General features: G+C 35.7%; 1 protein-coding gene across 8 annotated transcripts in view; it reads right to left on the bottom strand.

Annotated features, from left to right (window-relative positions):
* The window catches only part of JAK2 (Janus kinase 2), an 87,829-nt gene that overhangs the window by 42,039 nt on the left and 32,978 nt on the right, over positions 1-12,812 (bottom strand). For 7 of the 8 annotated variants that reach the window (XR_012052966.1, XR_012052967.1, XM_030257484.4 and 4 more), the window contains one exon: positions 2,235-2,485. Coding sequence is in view for 5 of the 8 variants with exons in the window: in XM_030257484.4 (XP_030113344.1) it covers positions 2,235-2,454 (220 nt within the window). In the remaining 3 variants the exon portion in view is untranslated. Of the gene's footprint in view, positions 1-325; positions 454-2,234; positions 2,486-12,812 lie in introns of those variants that run through there. The other variant, XM_030257489.4, reaches the window with a different exon arrangement.

The raw sequence follows: 12,812 nt of genomic DNA, 5'->3' as shown, positions 1-12,812 counted from the left end.
TCACATTCAATGTCACTATCCTGTCAACAAAATGGTTTCTGAATAGTCAGTCAAAGCTTCTATTTCTTTTCCTGGAAAAACAGAATTGCCTAGAGTTCTGATAAATTCATTCCCCAGTTAGTGGGGAGAGCAGGGGGGCTGCACATTCTGGATGGATTTTCAGGAAAGGCTATCATCTAAAGGAAGACAAACAAAGAAAAACCAAACAACAACACGACCTCACAAAAACAAGCAAACACACACAGAGGGGAAAAAAAACCAAACCAAAACAAAAAAAACCAAACAAACAAAAAACCAAACAAAACCACCAAACAAGAAAACCAACCCTCAGTGAACAGTTATACTCAATGACAACTCTGAGCTGTGTGAACCTTGAGTCATGTCAATTCGGGAAATTCAGCAGGTTAGGAAAAATATGCCTAGAATCTCCTTGTTAGCAGCATAGGATCTCTTCTGGAGCATAGAAGCAAAGACATACTACAAGTCATAACACTATGCAACGCACTCTCCCTCTTGAAAACATTTCATTGACTGCAAACACTCCCACCATTTGTCACATTAAATGCGTTGAAGTAGTGTTTTTATTTACTTATAATTAAAGACTCTTTGCCATTTTATGGTTTTCCAAGCAGTTTTCAAGGGTTGTACCATGGAAATTCTGACATAATTGCAATTCAGATGGGTGAGAATTAAAACAAAGATACACCTAACACAAATATTCTGCAACATCTAGAACAATTTCTCTAATATACTTCATTTCCATCACCAGTTAGTTCCTCTAATACCATTTTTCCCCTCAGGCTGAGAACAACCCTTTTTTTTTTCAATTTGGTGTGACATTTCTAATATTCTACTTGGCAATTAACTAGCTAACATTTATTTTTGCATTTCTGCTTGGAAAATGTGATAGCCACTTTTATGCACAGTTTTCCTTATAAAAATACAAACCCACAAAAGTATTTACATTTATTATATTTCTCCCAAACCAGAAAACTGTTTTAAAATAAAGTTAAAAAAAAGCCGAGCTTTGCATGCATGCATCAAACTGGCAGAAAAATATTTAGACAGACTAATATTTTTATAGCCAATACATAGCAGATATAACAGATCTAATGTCAAATTAGCAGTGATTGGAAAATTTTCAACTGTTAAAAAGATACATAACAAGACCCTCTCTGATGTTTGCCTAGATCCAGTCCTGCTCTGCCTCCAACAGCAGTCACACTTGGATGTAATCTGCTCTGCTATCAACAGATCTATCAGTTGTTCAGATCACAAAATTCATTAACAAATACGAAATTTCTTATATATCTGTCCTGCTTACTACTCAAATCACTCCCTTCTTAATCAAGAATTCTGACTCATAGCTTACTCCTGAAAGATGAGTCTTGCAAACATAAACATTATTTGACTGTATGGAGTCATATGTGTTCTGCTGTACAACCAAAAAATCCTCCCAGAAAAAAAAAAAAAAAAAAAGAAACAATGCTTCATGATTTAAGCACTAATGGTTGCTATGAAAGAGAAAAAAGAACAAAAAGATGGTCACTTTCATACCCAGAGATTATAGGAATGAATTTGTTTTATTAAAAAATCCAATGTACTTTTGCAAAGAAAGATGCATGCACAAAACGCTTGCTTGAATTATTTTACTACAGATTTCAGCCCCGGTGTATGTTAGACTCTGGAATTCAAAGGCACTCTCATATATCAATGTATCATCCTTTTTATAATATACCGCCATTTTATTTACACACTTTATTTCCTAAATCTTTATGAAGAGCATCAGCCACACACACAAGAATTCATTTTATATCTAACAGAACAGTTTCCTTCTGCAAAGTGATTAAGCACGTATAATATACAACATAGGCACAACTTCCAGGACCAATCTGTTTTGCAGGGCTGCATGAGGAAGTAATTCAAGCTATTTACAGTTCCTGCTATGATTTAACTACTTGAACTGTATCTTAGCTCAATGAAAGATGACTTTCAGTTACAGGATGGTATAACCTTAAATTATTTGAAAAAATATGGCAGTCATCCAGTTCAGCTTCACAACCATTCTAACGGAACAGTTTTACAGTCTGGTGCTAATTACATCTGAAAGAACAGAGAAATTAGCATTTCAGACTAAATGCCATGATTTTGATGAGCTTTGGATTGTTGAAAACTTTCTTGTATGAAGTTGGATTTCACTGCTTCATTAGATAAACTGTTAGGTAATTACTCACCACAGGCTTTACAGGCAACAGCGCAAATCTCTTCTGCAACATATTCTCCAGCTGAAAACTGAAGGTAATCTCCTTCTGTCTTCCCAGGAGAATGATAAAGGTACACTTGAAGCAATGGTTCTGTCTGCTTGGGTGCACTGCTATTTCCACGGATGTCACCATTCTGGCGGACAGTAGAAGTTGCTGTACTTTCCATATTTGTCATTGTAAGACAAGCCATAGTTTGTCCTGGTTCTGTTCAGAGCATCTGCCTGAAAGAAATGTAAGAAATACTTCTTCACTAAATGTGTTTGGTTTTATTTGTAATATCCGTATTCAGTGACAGTACTGTTCTGACACTGAAAAATCATTAGAACTTGAAGACAAGCAAATAGCTTAGGTGGTTTATGAAAAGCTATGTTTCTCTTCGATTTAGCCCTAAAGGAAAAGTAACTAACAGTATTACAGGAAAAAACAAAATATAAATTGGGAGTCCAGCTAGAGGATTACCACTTTTCACTGGATTTCAGACGGCATGTGCTCACTTGCAGCATGCTAATTAAACCTAAAAGCCAAAATAATTACTTTAATGAGATCTGTACAATTAATTTTATTCCCAATTTAAATTTAGAAGACAAAATAACTAGTTGGGTTACAAACTAGCACTGATGAAGAGAAGGATAGAAATAGCACCTTGCAGCTGAGTTTTCCTCATACACAGACACTGTAAAAAAGTGCTGAGATGAGAATCTAACAGACATGGTTTGTACCTAGGAGTGGGTGATCTTCCAAAACCACATTATTTCAGAAAAAAATAATTTAATCTGCCATCAAAATAACAGTCCTCTCTGATAAATGTAATCAAAGAAGACTAATAATGTAATAAATAACCACAGATATATCTGATAATGAAAAAAAAAATTTAAAATGTGAGATTAGACAGCATATTCCAAAAGCCAGCTGAAGAGTATCTTTGCTTCTTTGTGACTGCATCATAATTTTAATTGGTATAATCCCTGCTTTAAGACAAAATCTTAGGTCACAGTAGAAAAGCTTGCTTTTATTAGAAGTTATTCCAAATACCTACCACTTGGAATTCTGCATTTCTTATGCTGAAAATGCAGAATAGATTCAAACAAAAAAAAATTAAATATTTTTTAGAAAGTATGGTTTGGGCCACAATAATGTTGCCCTGATATCTCCTTCTCTTTGAGCTGAACAACCCCATGTCTCAGTCCTTCCTCATGGAAGAGGCACTCCAGCCCTCTGATTGTTTTTGTGCCCTTCTCTGGACTCACTCCAAATGTTCCATGTCTTTCCTATGCCAGGGGCCCCAGAGATGGACACAGACTCCAAGAGCAGTCTCACAAAAACACAGCGGAGGAGGAGAATCACACCCCTTGACCTCCTGGCAATGCTTCTTCATATATGATGAAATTGGTTTTCTGGGCTGCCAGTACACATTCCCAGCTCACATCTCACTTTTTTATCTAGCAGGATCCCCAAGTCCTCATCCACAGGGCTGCTCTCAAAACCATTCACCCTCCAGGCTGTACTGATCCTGGAGATTGCTCTAACCTAGATGCAAGAACAGGTGCACTTGGCGTTGTTGAACTTCATGAGTTTCCCACGGAATCACTTCTCAAGTCTGTCAAGGTGCCTCTGGATGGTGTCCCTTGCCTCAATCCCTTCAGCTGCACTAGTCAGCACTAGCCTGGTGTCATTCCCGAACTCACTAAGGGTCTGCATTTTGCTGCTTCAGACATCAAATGGTTAATAAAGATATTGTACTTTAAAATGTAAATGTTTAAGTTAAAAATATCCTTATTGTTCTGCATAGGCATACGGGTGTTACATTCTTGATGCATTATGTTCAACAGCTTTTGTTTGTATTGAACTATGTTGCTTTATCAGGAAAGAGCTATTTGGAATATGTTTTGGGTTTGTTTTTATTTTTTATTTTTTTTTAGATTTTCTATTCCTAACTAGAATTATTTAAGAAAGGATGTGTGTATGAATTTTCATTAATGTGGGCTAAAGATGATGTGTACTATAGAAACTGCAACAGTTGTATCAGCAGGAAAAGAAGGCTGAACCTCTTTAAATAAGGAAAACATTAAGTTAATGAGTTATGAGATGACAAAAATATTCTATTACATGTACAAGAGGATAAAACTGTGTTACCATTATGCTAATTCTGGGAGAAAGCGAAAAGAAAAAAGATACCATCACCAAGTGAAAAATGTGTCCTTTTACTTCCCAAACTATGCAATACAAAGAACCAGTGTATTATAGATATATAAATATTAATTTCTAGATGCAAATGTCATTTACTGCATTGCAAATGTCATTCACTAGATTGCAGATTGTCGGAGAAGGGAGAAGCAGACATCGATTGATCATCTGCAAACTCAGTTTATTTGGTATACATCAGCTGCTTAAATACAGTTCTTAATTAGTTCATACATATTGCAAAAGCCAAGCTCCTTATTGGTTTATTATTGCTGTATCATTCTTACATCAACAGGATTTTATGTATCTACTTCTACATTTTTGTGGGTATAGTGTAATGCAAAGTCCCTGCTTCTACGTGCCGTTACCAGTTTCATACCAGTTTCATCCAGGCTTCCTTATCTCAAGGGTACCCTGCTTTTGAAGCTGTCTTTGTTCTAACAGAAGACTGCCTTTGTTTTAGCAGAAGACTGCCTTTGTTCAAGTAAGCTGCTACTGCTTAGTCTGCAGGGCCTCTAATCTGCAGAGTCTGCAGCTCCAATAAATTGATCTTGCTATGTCCCTTTTCTGCTAACCATTCCTGAACCAAATCCTCAACAGCAGATGTCATTCCTTACGCCCCTATGTAGGGGATACGCAGATTTCCTATGCCTCATTTATAAAGCCAGCCACCTTTAACTGAAAAGATATGTCCTTTTACCTCCAAAGGTAGCACAGGTAACTCAACAAGGAATTACTGGTTTTTAGAAGAAAATAACCAACATATGACTATAAACATTGTATTTAAACATTTTTTGTCAACATTATGCAAGACATGATGTTTGTGCTCTACAACTTGCTTTTATAAAACACTCACAGCTTTAACCCACAGTTGTAATACCACAGGGGGCGACCTTTAATTACTACAGTAGTTTTCCCAAAATACTCCAACATTAACCTTATTTTATGCAAACCTTAACCTGAACTGACAGATTTTTTCATCTTGGTCACTCAGCTTTATGTCTATCCAAAACTGAATCAAAATGGAATTTGTCAACCTAACTGAAGACTGTCCAGTTTCAGAAGAGTACTAAACATATGTGTTTATGCCTGCCTCTCCTTCATAAAGCCTTTACAACATATTTGTCATTTCAAAAAACTTCCACCATTCCCTCTTTGTTTCTGTATTAAATAACTCAATAAAACAAGAAGGGAACCTTGCTTAATCACACCTAAGAATGTGAAATAGCAATAAAATGCAGTAAAAAATACTAAAAAGTGCAAAGTAAATACTGTAACAGAATACTCTGTTCTATTTGTTGCACTAATTTCAAAGGTTCCATGTGTCAATGTGAAAAAAATTTCAAGAGATACTATTTGTCAAACTGTCATGACTTCAAATTAAATAACTTTCAAGTTTCAAGTTTGTCTTTTATGTTAAAGTGCAGATAAAGCATGTGAAACCAAGAAAGATTCCTACGTTATTTTCTTCACTGAAAATAGAAAACACATTTTCTGGCCTCTGCCTTATATCTGTAACTAAAGCAGTTACATGGGCAGAGACTCACATGCAAAGTAACTGAAACACAAGGTCACCACTCACTGGTGAAAAAAAAAGCAACACTACTTTCACCTGTTTTTCTTAGCAGACAAATCTCAGATTGGACACACTTACTTCTCTCTGCTTTGCCCCATTCAGAGACCACTATATTAGCACATCAGAAACACTAACCATAGCAAAAAATTAACTGCTGTTAATCTAGTATATTTAAAAAATGACCTATTATTCTGATGAAGTTAAGTATTGTGAGACTAAGTATACTGGGAGACAATAGCATACCTGTTTGCAGAACTCACCGAGTATAATTTTCTGGGGTATACAGACATATTACAGTATTAATTATGCAATACCTGTAATAATATTACAGGTATTACATAAATAATACTGTAATAATTACATAATTGATACCTGTAATAATATTACAGGTATTACATAATTAATACTGTAATTCAAAAGAATTTTTGTGTTTCTGTAAAGAATGTAAATAATTCTCACCGCTGTATGAAAAGATTTAGCACATTCAGAATGTGACTTTTGTAGATAAGCTACTTGATACCACAAAGTTATTTGTTTGAACAAAAAAAAACCTATACCAAGTCTATACATATCTTAGAGTCGATGTCTGACATAATGAAGACTCAATGAAAAAAATGGCTGAATCAATTATCCAAGTAATAAGTAGGACTAGGTAACAAAGTCTGAGATAAGGATGATGTTTTGGAGATGAAAACTACTAGCTGTAAGAGATGTGATTCTGGTACTGATGAACAGATTATTTCATTCAATAGAATTATTTTATGTTCCTAATACAGGTAATATTTTAAGCCATGGCTTCTAAAGGAGAAGATTCCATACATTTCTCTAACCACAATCATTAGCATCTACAATAGAACATGTCTACATACAATTCTCTGTCAACATTTTTATCAGCAATGCACCTGAAAGTCAATTTCACCAGCTACACTGCACCGCAGAAATTCAATAGTTCTTTTTAAGTCAACCATCAAGAACCAGGTTAATGAGATTGAAAATCATGACTCACAGAAGACATTTCACTAAAAATGCAGGGCATACAAAATTCTTATGATTGAATAATATGCAGCATTCACAACCTTCAAAAGATTGTTTTCAACTTATTGGGTTTCTTTTTGGGGAGGAGATGGCAGGAGCATTTGAGCTAACAGGTAGCTGTTGAAGGGAAGCCTCCTGAGCCAGGGTCATTAGCCATACCACTTCAAATGTATAATTTCAAAGGTTTAAAAATGAGACTATCCTCTCACTACAGATAAATCCCCAACAGTTAATTTCTTGTTTATCGCTTGAGAAATCTCTGTACTAAACATGGAAGTGATAAAGCCCTTTAAATGAGCATGTCATAAGTCAAGTGGTTGCTTCAGGAATCTACAGGAAGTCAGACAAAGCAGGCACACATGCAGAGGTAATGTATGGGCATTAAAAGTATAATATTAAAAAAAAGTTAATGGCTGTGAACAATATAGAATGCATGATTATTGAAGAAATCAAATCTGCATTTAGATACAGATGAAGCGATCCCCTTCTGTCTTAGTTTCCCAAATTCCTGTCTCTTTGCAAAGAACTTTTTAAATTTAGGCTTTTTAAAACACAAAATTAAAAAAAAAACAAACCACATTTTTGACACTGAGACTGCTTCTCAGTTCTAGCAAGAAAGTGGTGTAGAAGCCAGATACACAACTTCAAACATAATCACCAGGTTTCTTTGCACACAACATGTTTGTCTTTTCTGTAAATACAGAATCAGTTAAAGAAAACTGTTGATGACAGTACACTAAGAAAATAGAAATTAAAAAGGGAAAGTAATCACAGAAAGAGACATGGTATGTTCATTTAATTTATATTACATATCCCTTTAGCCACAACAATTAATTCTGTTTGAAAACTGACAACACTCACTCATTTTAATTCATGTGGAAGTTAAGATCAACTGTCTTGTAGCAGGAAGGGCAAGGGCACACCCACCCTTTGCTCTCATTGCACAACACTTCTGTGGTTGCAGGAAACTATTTGAAAGTGCTTAAGCACAACAGCAGCTTCCTACAGCAGTGAAATATACATATATTCCCTCTGTGACCCTCCCAGCGCAGAAAGGGCCTGACAGAGAACTAAAAATTGATTTTAAAACTGAATAAAGGTGGGGAAAATACAATGGAAGTTCTAAGGGGGCAGAACTCAGAATGGAGAGCTCTTCAAGTTTTATGTTGGATGACTCTTCAGACAGGTGTCTCCCTGAACAGAAGCGAAGACTTCAACACAGCTTCCTCAGTGCCGTGCACTTGTGTTGACTGAGTCCATCATGAATACCACACTGCCTTCTTCCATCCCCAAAAAAAAACCCATCTCATGAGCAGTAAATTCAGCTTCTTTCCCCACAAAAGTCAGACTGGTGGCAATGATTAGCATTTCTCCTCTTGCAATACTAGCTTTAGAGACAGTTAGTTTTGCCTTGCTTGGACAGCTGTGTATTTTGTATGTACCTCCTCAAGTGCTTCAGACCATACCAGGATCTGATCTGAAGGCCATATAGTCAGTGTGAGTTTCTCAGACCTATGCTGAAGTGCTGGAAGGAGACAGGAAGGGTAGTCTGGGGGACAGCTGTCTATCTTTGACCTGTTGAGCACAATTCCATGCACACTGATCTGAGAGCACAACCTTTAAACAAAGCAGAGAACAACCACCTGTTCATGCAGGTTTCAGATCAAGGGGCATTGTAGGTATTCTAATTTAGCTTCTATTTTAAAAGTACTGTTCCATGCTCAGAACTGCCTAGCATTCGTAACTCCCAGTCAGGCTCTTCACTTCAACCAAAACTGCATGAAGATTTATCTATGTATAACTATATAATTTTTCCGCAAATCCAGCAGAATAAGTATTGCAACATTTTTAATACTCTCAGTAACACTGTAGCTTGTGCTTCACAGGCAAAAAAATCAATAAAGCAGCCTAAGAGAAGGTCTATTCTTCATGTGACAACCAAAAATGATTGCTTGCTTATGAAAAAGCAGCTTACAGCTGTGAACAAGAAGCATGGAAACTCAGATGAAAACCTACAAGTTCAACAGGTTTATGCGACATATTTCTCTCTTTCTCCCTCACCCCATTTACAGGATCTGCAACAAGACCTTATAAAACTATTCAGTTTGCACACTTTCAGACTAAGTCTCATCTGATACAATTATTCTTTTAGAAACAGAGCTGCTGTACCAATCTCACAGTGCACCATCTTGTCAGTGACCTAGCTCCCCTATTTCCTCCTTCCCTCTATTTGTTCAAGTCTACACCATCTTACATTTCTGATAGCTGTAAGCATTTAAATGCCCAATTCCAAAACGAACTTAACAGTATAATGAACCTCAGCCAAAATAAATTAGTCCATCATCTCTAAGCTGCCACTGTCTGCAAAGAACACAATACAGCATTTGTTATTTCAACAGGCCTTCAGAACTGCTATAAATGCAATTAATGTTTGTGCCTGTGTCACCAACTGCTCAGTTTACTACTGAAAGAAGAAAGATTAAATAGCATTTTCTATTGACAAGCAAAGCCTTGAAGTCATAGGCTATCTCCCAACAACTCAGTATGTTTATTGCCAGTAAACAAAGATGACAGCAATGTGCACACTTCCCATCTGCTTATCTACACATCCTTCTTTCAAGGATTTTGAATGAACATCAGTAATGAAAGCCATCCCAAGTAATGGTGGGTAGGGTATAGCAGGATGCTCTGTCTGGAATGGGATAAACCAACTTGAACAATGCCTTATTTTGCAAAGCTATTTGTAGTGAACTAAAAGGGGGTGTCATGCTGTTTTTATTGTTGGATTATGATAAAACCAGTTTGACTCGTCAACACCTAAGTTTAACATCCTGACAGTGAGGTGAAGATGTGGAGATATAGTAAAGTATCCTTATCTAAAAATGCTAAGGTAACACAGTTGGCAATACAGGTAAGTAATATCAATCATTACTTAGTTTTTTAGGGGGTTTCTTTGCTAGCTTTAATGGAATTGCTTTAATATAATTGCTCTGACATAGGACACTATACTATCCTAATTTTAGCTTATATATATTGCATAGTACATAATCCCAATTAAAATCTTTGTCCAATCATTTATTATAGTAAATAATTAATTTTGATATTAATATATCTGGTTTGCCTCCCTTAATCCTGTCGGACAAAGCTGTACAAAAATTCAATCAAAACCCTATACTTTCTTAGACCTAAATTTATTAGTTAGGCACTAAGATTGGATCCAGCCACACCAGGCACCTCTTTGAGAAGGAGTTTAGAAGGCAAGTGGGTCCCTCATGATTCAATGGGAACTTTTCTAATAAACTTTGTCTGAAGGTCTCACTCCACCTGTGACAGTAGATTAAGATTGCAGCAAAGTATCATAAAAAGCACTAACAAACCTTACATTAGCCAATAGTAATAGAACACCACAAAGGTATTATGCATCTTGTTCCAAGAATACCAAAATCAAGTTTTTACCTCTAAATGCAAACTTAGATTGAGAAACAAAGTCAGTCAGCTTCCCGCTTGCCATTATTTTGGCTAGTTTGTTTGATTTATGCTTAATGTGTACAATTAATATTCAATTATAGTCTTTGCAGTTCAGTTTGAATATACAGACAAATGGAGCACAATTAAGCTTGCCTACAACATGTGCTCAGCACGGCTTGTTATGTTATTAGAAGTTTAAAATCTTATTACAGTAGCAATAATTTCATATTCTGCATATGCAACCTGAGTTATCTTTACAAATCTAGTCTGATTTTCTTTGCATATGCAAGCTTGTTTCACTGGGTTGCTTTAAATACAAAAGTATACTAAATTCAAGGAAGCAAATGCATACACTGTGCTGACGGGCAATAAAGTATTGTATTTTTAAAACGTTATTTCTTACAGAATGACAGTGCTTTTTAATTGACCAGCAAGAGGTCACGAAGTCTTTGTTCAGTCCAAACATGCCACATCAGTGAGAATTTCACAAAATATTCACAGCAAGAGATTAATATATTTCCAATACATATTCATAAGAAAATATTCTCCTAACTTTGCCAAAATACTCAACAATACTTTTAAAAATACTAAGCAGTATGGGAAATCTGAGATTTTTTTTCCATTATTTAGCTAACAGGTGGCAAGTTCATAAATAAAATTAATCAGCACTTTAAATGCACCATCTCCTGCATTAAAACTCTGTTGTCTTTTCTCAGGTAATATTTATTCTGATCTTAAAACCAGCTTTCACAAAAATATAAAATATTCTTCTAAAGCATATTCAAAGATGTTTAGTGAACAAGGAGCGCATCTTCAGTTTTCATGGTCATTTTTCTAATATGCTTTGCCTATTGTTCCCTGTCATGAGGTAAAGCCACACAAGAAAACAACTGCTCCTACAAGAAACAAGCCCAAAACATTAAGTAACTCCAAAGGTGTTTTCCTGTTTTATCAGCTATCAGTATACTAATAGCACACAAAAATTTTTAACACACCAAAATTTGAATGCCTGTGGTAGCAAGCAAATACATACAGAAGGTGACAGATTAACGTATCAATGACAAAACATGTAAAAAACCAAAACAAAACAAAAACAAAACAACCTAAAAAAAAAACAGTTAGAGAAGCAAAGGTAACATTTGCTTAAAGCTTTCACTTGGAAAACTAGTCCCAGTATCCACAATTCAGCCCATGAACTTTTGTGTAAGAAAAGCGTAATGGTCCTGGCCTGATCTGCTTGCATGACACACAGGGACTAAGTGGATAGCTGTTAATATGAGGATTATCCCTTTTCCATTCTGAAATTTTAAAATTGTGATTTCTAACTTCTCCACAACAGAACGAAGTACTCACTGTACTTATTGAAGGAAAAAAACAACCTGGGGCTGCTGTCAGAAAATGAATGAACACCGCACTTAGGTGGAAGCCTCAACACCACAGTAACATGCCAAGCAGGTGAGTTACCAGAGAAGTAATCAAATCGAAGACTTGCCCAGAAGCAACAGCTCTGTTTAGGTTCCATTATAAGTTTGGAAAAAGTTGGTCCATATTTGCAAAATATTTCAGTTTTACCATGTGATATATTTCAGCAAAAGTCTATTTCATCAGAAAATTTCCAAGCAATTTAAACAGTTGCCCAATCATTTGGCACAGATTATGTCCCAAGATAATGGCATCTGAGGGTCCTTAGTCCATTCAGAGCCACCATTATCTGCACATCTTTATATACACAGAAGACCTGGGAAAACTAACAATAATGGGTCAGGAAGGCCTTTTGCACGAGGCATGTGAAAAATATCACCAATTTACCTTTATTCCCTTACAGATCTCCAAAATTCTTTTAAAGTGATGCAATAAAAAATGATAACACAAAAATTAGGACTAAGTGATATTTTCACAAGTATGCTACATCATACTAGATTGATTTTTTGTTAACTGTACTGAAAACCGAATACTGTCTAATAGCTCAGATCATGGAACAAGAGATTGTTCCAAGTTACTTACTAGAGCACAGGTCTTCCTGAATTGGTTCTTTGATTTCTCTCAGAAATAATTAAATAGGAATTCCCAATGCCTCTCTGTACATGGAGAAAAGTAATTCAAAGTAAAAAGCAGGATTGCTTGCTACTGGTCTCATTCTGCCTGGTTGGATTTTGGTTACAATGCATTATGAAGAAGTTAGGGAATTATAAATGCATTATAAAGAACTTAGAAAATTATAAAAAAAGGTTCAATGAAAAAAATAACATTTTAATGTTAAGAAAATATTCTAACAAACCACCAAAGAA

Source organism: Taeniopygia guttata, chromosome Z (assembly GCF_048771995.1).
Source record: "Taeniopygia guttata chromosome Z, bTaeGut7.mat, whole genome shotgun sequence".
Taxonomy (NCBI): domain Eukaryota; kingdom Metazoa; phylum Chordata; class Aves; order Passeriformes; family Estrildidae; genus Taeniopygia; species Taeniopygia guttata.
Note: the sequence above shows the minus strand (reverse complement) of the source record. Positions and strands in the feature narration are given on the sequence as shown.